Source organism: Pygocentrus nattereri, chromosome 16 (assembly GCF_015220715.1).
Source record: "Pygocentrus nattereri isolate fPygNat1 chromosome 16, fPygNat1.pri, whole genome shotgun sequence".
Lineage (NCBI taxonomy): Eukaryota > Metazoa > Chordata > Actinopteri > Characiformes > Serrasalmidae > Pygocentrus > Pygocentrus nattereri.
The window spans coordinates 14,472,239-14,479,849 of NC_051226.1; the positions used below are offsets into that span (position 1 = coordinate 14,472,239).

At 37.8% G+C, this 7,611-nt stretch overlaps 1 protein-coding gene across 1 annotated transcript in view; it reads left to right on the top strand.

Moving 5' to 3' along the window:
* efna5a (ephrin-A5a) overlaps positions 1 to 3,130 on the top strand; it is a 56,197-nt gene extending 53,067 nt beyond the window's left edge. Inside the window, exon 5 of the mRNA XM_017718112.2 lies at positions 40 to 3,130. Coding sequence (XP_017573601.1) covers positions 40 to 164 — 125 coding nt within the window. The 3' untranslated portion in view covers positions 165 to 3,130. The remainder of the gene's footprint in view (positions 1 to 39) is intronic.
* Positions 3,131 to 7,611: the final 4,481 nt, after the last annotated feature.

Below are 7,611 nucleotides of genomic sequence, written 5' to 3' on the forward strand. Positions count from 1 at the left end.
TCCCAATTTCTCACAAAAGCATATCCTCCCATCTTTCAGATGACACAAGCCATGAATCGGCCGAGCCATCCCGAGGTGATGTTAACTCTGCTGGGCGTGTACGCATGGTTGGCACTCTGCTAGCTTCGGCCCTGCTTCTCTTGGTGTCACTCTTATCATTATAGCGGCCCCTCTGAGTGCAGTAATATGTCCCAATCTTAACATGCTGGAGGACTCACAAAAGAGCACTTTTAAGTAGACATCGGAGGTCCTCATTATCTCGGTTGAGATTCAGAACATGTTCCTCTAACAAGAAGATGCCAAAAGTGTTCTGACTCGGTCAGTGAGAGGGAGATTTTTTCATTGCCCAGTGGCATTACTGGGTGGATCTTGGTGGATTTCAATTAATATGCCCTCGTCCCTCTACTAGCCTTCTAATTGACAGAAAAGAACCATGCACACACACTCGTATACATACACACACACCTTTTCTCTCTTGTGGCCCTACAGTCCACCCGTCTAAGGGCTTATCTTGAGGAAAAGGGTTGAAAAGGAAAAAAGGAAATGACTTTTTGCTGAGATTTCTATGGCACCAACTGACTACGATGGACAATGTGAAACAGTCTTATGACGGAGCGATGGAGGACTCACGCCAACTAGCGTGAGACCATTGTGTCGAGGAGATCTAGGCACTGGAAATGTATACACTTTTAGGACTGTAGGACTGCAGACTCAGTTGTTCACAGGATGGAATGGGAGCCGGTGGTTCGAGAGTGAATCTTCTATCAAAAAAACAAACAAAAAAATAAACCCAGAATGGATCATTTTTGATGGGACAAGTCGCTGAGGACACTTTCTCAGAGGAATGGTAGTTTTGCAAGCATTTCTTAGATAAAGAAATAAGCACTCATTTTGTACATTGTGTACAGTTATGGGAATAAGAAGTGGATGCTGTATTCTTGAAGTGAATTGCTCAACTCAAGTGTAGTAGCTATATTGGTTTATTGCTTTGGAGCCTCACTGATCAATTGTTTAAGTGAATATACTAATTTGTTTGGCAAAGCATTTTTCCCCCCTCCCTATTTATTGCTCAGTCCTTGTGCTCCGCACACTGCCTCACACTTTAGCCAATAGCCAGGATTAAGGAGGAGGTGAACAAGAATGCCTAGCCTCAGCACTAATTCATCATAATTGTAATCCATGCATTTAATCTGGGACAGATTAAGACACCTCTACAGATGTTTAACCTGATATCAGGGAAAGAACAAACAGAATGTTGCCATGCCATACTGTCTGTCTGTGGTCATTTCAAAACAAAGTAAATGAATTTGTTTGATTGTTTAAATGGGGTCTACGCTTAGGCAAGCAACACATTTATTGATTTATTGAAATTCTGTTCTCTCATCCAAGAGTATCATTTTAATTTGTGCTGATGAAATCACACACATTGCCAATTGAACAATAAATTTAAAAATACAGTGCATATCAAAAGGTTTTCAGGGAACTTTTTTAACGCAGTCATTCAGGTTTTGTTCTAGACGTTCTCCCATTTCTGCAATTTCATTGGCTTTTTGAAAGCTTGTGCTGAGCAGGCCAAACCTCATCTGATCATTGCTCAAACAGTGGCAGAACGCTGACAGAGAGTTGCACCCATCCGTGGTGGCAGCTGACGCCCTAACATGATTTAATAGGCTCTTTGATGTTGTCCAGAGTGTCAGGCATGCGGGCCACATACTGCGGCCTCATGTGGGTCATTTCTGGAATTAAAAATCGACTGCCGCGTGAGAGCAACTCGGTGTCCGGTTCAGCTGCAGGCTAGCATTACTCTCATGAACTTGGGCGAGAGGAGGGGAAAGACGAGAGCTCCTGCTACGATCAATAGTAATGGGCTTCACACGTAGGTAAAAAAACAAGATAAATATTTGCCTCAGCTGCTGGTACAGTTGTCCTGCACTGGCACAGTTTACGATAGACTAGACGTAACAGGTCTCTTGCAGATCTCTGTCTTTCCTCTGGAGTAGATTGGGCTACACTGTAGATTGAGATTGATTGGTTCGGGATTAATGTGGCATGCTGCTATAGCGTAAAACTACTACCATCACTTTTCAAAAAGTTAACACAAGAGCATATGGATCCTAATTTTATGGATACTGTGTATCCGTAGGTTGTCTATGTGATATTCAGTGTTAGAGCAGTTACATTTTGTACCTATGCTTAGGGGAAAAAAAACAAAAAATTAAGACGTTTAACAAGAAAGATGTTTAATATCAATGTTCATTGTCCATTTCTTTTGTACTTGACACTAATGTCCCTGTTATTATGCTGATTTCACTTGTGCATGGTCCATTCATTCTGAATAGTATGTTCTGACATTTTACCATCTGCCTTATCTAGCACAGGCACCCAAACCAGGAGCTGCTATTGTTTGTGGAAGGTGTGTCCCTATACCAGAGTCACTTCTCTGCAAAAATAGCCAACCTAAGAGTCTGGATGAAACATTCCAGCCCTACATAAGAAGATTTTCCACCTGTTATGTTTGGGAAAACATCTGAAATGACCTTGCATCCAGAGACAAACCCTGGTGCTCATTTATAATATGAACCTATCTTGTAATATGGCCTGATTCAGGAAACACTGTTTGTGTAAACCATTTTTTTCACTGTTGACTGTGCCTCGAAGCATTGTCAGTTAATTTCTGTATGCTGTGTTGCAAGGTGGCACCTGAAATCTCTTCTGTCATATGCCACTGGAAATGCTTGTTGAGGAAAGGAATGACCGTGATGTGCTATTCTTGTCTTTTTCTTGAGTCTAGCATGAATCATTGTGCCTCTGTATTTTTAAGATCATTTTTCTCTCTCCTGGACCATTTCTCCTTTGCACCGAGTCATTACATTATCTAGTTCTTCAAGCAACTGTTTTAGCCACTAGACATGGAGCATCATCCGCCTCTGCAGTTGAACTTTGCTTGGTCATGGGCCCCTGTGTTGGTCACTGTCTTTCGAGTGGTGCTCCAGCCTCCCTGATGGTGCCGCATTATGTTAGACACATATTTTATATCTTCAAATGCCATTGTTTGTAAATACACCTGTCAGAGCAGCTACAACTAATTACAAGAAAAAAAAGTGAAATAAATCTTTGTCATTGTTGTAAACACGGGCTCTGCTGGATTCTTTTCTTTGTTTAAGCCACACTTTCTAAGTTTCTAAGTGTCAGTGCCAAAATAAGTTGGGACAAAAAAAAAGTTTTTAGCTGCAGTCTTTAACAAGGTCACTAGAACATTTGAGAATGCACTGTGAGTGGACACGGGGCGTTAATCCGTAGCGCATAAAACAGCACTGTAGTGTGAACAGTTTGATGATGGCTCAGGTCAAAGATATTTCAAATTCAAATTCAGAACAGATCCCATTCCTCATATCTAGATTATACTCACTGAAGTGCTTTAGTCCAGAGTTTTGCCTGTATAGCCTTAATGGCTAACGATATCCTTCACAGGTCAGCAGCTGTATGAAATCTATGGAAGCCCATTTCCACTAAGTAAAGGAGGAAAAAACTGTGCCTATGCTATTTTTTTTCTCTCTCTCTCTCCCTCTTTTTGTTTCTGGGGTTTTCTATGAGTTTTATTGGAATATTAGCTTATTACGTTGAAATAATAATTTTCTTCAATATAAGGACATTTTCTCAATATCTTATTTTCTCAAAATACTAACTTTGTATCTTGAAATATAAGGTTATAACTAATTACTCCTTTTGAAATATAACAATTTATCATATTTTTTGAGAAAATAAGTATTTGGACAAGAAAAGTTCAATTTAACATTTACAGAAAAATTATTTCAATTTCATTATTTCAGCAATAATTTTGAGATACTAAGTCAAACCTTTGACAGACTGTTGACAGAAACAAAGAAAAAACAGGTGATGAACACAGAAATTTGAATGCTACCAATAGAAAACATTCATTACACTATTCAAAATAAATATGCCGCAAGAGTTTTTTGCTATAGAAGAACCTTTTTTGGTTGCTTCGAGAAATGTCATGATTACTTCAGTGTATTTCAACCTAAACTCAATGATCAAACAAATGATCAATTACCTTAGACAATATCTTACTCACTTTTCCTAGTAACAGAACAGAACACCCAAAAAGACACAAAGTTTTGATTTTTAAAACTTATGCTGTCAAAATCCTCATATTGTTTGTAACCCTATTATGAAATTCACTTCCAACATACAGCAGGCAGAGTGAGCTGTGTTTCAGTGCCATTACTACGGTGTTATGATGAAAGGTGTGGAGAGTGAAAATACACATTGGAGTAGCATCAGTTGCCTTGGGAACAGTCTGCTCTGTGACAGGTCTGATGTAGGCTGGCAGTTTTCCCTTGATCAGTCCGAAAGGTTATTAATCAGGCTATTATGTCATAATGTGTGTTTAAATTCATATCTAAAGTTTAATGGATTAAGAGAGCAAGACAGGAAGCACTGGCACATCACTGCATTATTACAATGCTGTACTCAGTGTTCAAGGATAACGTCAGTGAAAGTTCAAGAGCTTAGACCCAAACTTATTTTGGTCTGCAGTACTTGCCAGGCCTGCATTCATAGAGAATCTTAAGATCTGAGAATTGATAAGACCAAAACCTTATCTGAGAGCTATCATACAAATTTCAGGCATCAGGCAACATATTCATAATGGTTTTGTGTAATGACTGTCTGTGAGGAAGCTTTAACTGCCCTTAAACTCTTCAGACCTCAGACGCTGTCTGTTTAATCTTAATTGTTTAATTATATAGAAATGTTAAAAAATAGAATTCCTCTTTAAGTGGAATAATATATAAGTTGTAAGGCTGAATGGAGCAGAGAAACATGCATAATTACACAGCTAGTGGAAGCAATGTGGTTTTAAGTGTATACACTTAAGCAATAAGCCATGGGTGGGTGTGCATTACTGTGATTTTATTACGGGAAAGTGTGTTCTTAGGTACAACACCAAGCGGAGTGCCTAAAACACCCTTCCCCTGTGATAAAATCACTGTAATGAACTCCCTTGTGCAGCCTATTGTCTATAAAATGTTAAACCACATAAAACATGATAAAATACACTTTTTTCTATAAATACACTATATTGCCAAAAGTATTCACTCACCCATTCAAATCATTGAATTCAGGTGTTCCAATCACTTCCATGGCTAAAGGTGTATAAAACCAAGCCCCTAGGCCTGCAGACTGCTCCTACAAACATTTGTGAAAGAATGGGTCGCTCTCAGGAGCTCAGTGAATTCCAGCGTGGTACCATGATAGGATGCCACCTGCACAACAAGTCCAGTCCTGAAATTTCCTCACTACTAAATATTCCACAGTCAACTGTCAGTGGTATTATAACAAATTCCTGGTTCTAAGCTGTCAGCCCTTAGTTTGAACAGAAATAGGTTCTTACTTTACAGTAGACTTGGTGCTCTATGCAAGCAGGTTTAGAGTCAAAGATTTCTTAATTAGCAGCATGCAGATTTTAATGATGTTGGGCAATAACAGAGTTCAGTCGTTGTGAGGTGGGCGTAGCTGTGTGCATGAAGTTTTTTCAGATTTTAGGCACAGAACTATCCGTTTTATGAAATTCTTTTTGAAATTTAAATTGGTCACAGTTCATTGTTGTCCTCTGCACATAGCTGTTAAATTACATGAGGTAACTTTACTTGAGAAAGTTGATCAGTCAAACTAAGTAAACATATGCTGTAGAACACAATCCCCTCTAGCAGGTTTTCTTGTTTACTTTATTATGCCATCTGAGCACATTTTATCCTGTTTTTGTAGTGGAGTAAGGGCTGTGCCATCAAGTGTCTTATACATCAAACAGATGCTTGTGAAATTAACTGACTACTTTTTAATTAGTGAATTTAGAATTTACTAGCATAATTAACCATTTATCAAATTTCCAGTCATCAAAAAGAGCTTTAATACTGTAAAAGCATGAACGTATTCATGCACCACCTGCAGCCAAACAATATAGTAAATGAACAGTGCTTTTAGTGGTTTGATAACATTCCTCTAACATGCCGCTCTTTCCTTAATTAACACTAACACATCTGATCCAGCCATCCAGGTGTGGCAGATTGTGTTTAGCACTAGACTCGACAGGAAGGTAGATGTCCAGGTCCAGAGTTGGTCAGGTTCAATTCACACTGATTTTCACTATATTAATAGATTCTTTAAAGGTAAGTCACCGTAGGCACAAATGACAGGCCTGTCAATCATTTTTCAAATTTCTGAAAAATTGCATCTACGCAGGCCTTCTTTTAAACTGTAATTATATAAATATTTTTCTCGTCATTCAGAGCCAAAAATCTCAGCTTCTACAGTATCTGTATTCATGAAATTTTATGTTTGTTCCTAACCCTATTCGGAAGGATGTTCCAGAAGTATTTTCTTATTATTTTACTCAGGCATGAATTTATTCCAGATTTTGTACTGTAATGTGACCTTTTATAATCATAGTGCATAGTTTTCTTGATTGAACAATAAAACAGTCTGTCCTGTAAAATCCTTTCTCTGGGGCATGTTTTTACAATTAATGTTTTAATTCTAAGATCATCCAAAGCTAGATTCTCTTTTGATAGGCAAATATATGCATGTGTTTAGCAAATAATGTCTCATTTGCATATCTTAGTATACTTTTTGCCAAACTCTAATTAGTTGTGATGCCTATTGTTTTATAAAAAATCTCTTTATTCATCTTTAATTTGAACATTTTTAATTTCACGAGTACATTTCTTAATTTCTTCTCAAATGTTACATGTGAATCAGCAATAAAGTATAATAGTATAAACAAACTGTGTTTTTGGTGAGACATAATTACAAATATAAAAAGGCAGTTTTTTTTTAAAACTTGTCAGGGTTGACAGGCTTAATCCTCACTGCCTTCATATAGCCTAGAAAGTACTCTAGTTATAATAAGTTCTCAAACTTATTTGTGCTCACATTCTTAGTCTCTGACAGCTTTTTATAGCTTAATGATCATTAAGTAACACATTTGATCACTAAAAATCACCTAAAATTAATGAAGGAATAAATTAGCAGCAGTCTATTTAACAGTGTCTTTTGAATGGCTTTGCAGACTTAACCTCTGGTCCTTTTATCTAGCAAAGTTTAAGCATTAAAAAATGATTATATCAGATGTGTTTATTGCTAAACATCAGCAAAATGCCTCAAAAGGCCAACGGCAGACCTTGTTTCAGAAATGGAACACTATTCAGCTTTATACAGCCCATCTGCAACTCTATTCAGTGTTCTAAAAATACCTCAGCACTACAGCAGAGAGTATTCATTTCTCTTTTCATACTGGGAAAGCCTGAGGCTGGGTGATATTTCCAGGGCCAGAGAACAGGCTGTAGTGCTCTTAAATGGACAAACGCTCAATTCTGGCTTTGACCCACCTACACACACAAAACCAGTGGAAAAAGACTCTATAACAGGGAAAAAAAAACACAGTTTCCCAAATAACTGTTTGCATGTTATTTGGTAGTAATCATACAGTCTTATGCAAAAGTTTGAGGTGGTCAAATTACATGTTTTGATCATTTTCAAAGTGAAACGTTAACACATCCTCTACAGAGAACACACTCTCACACGTTCTAATAC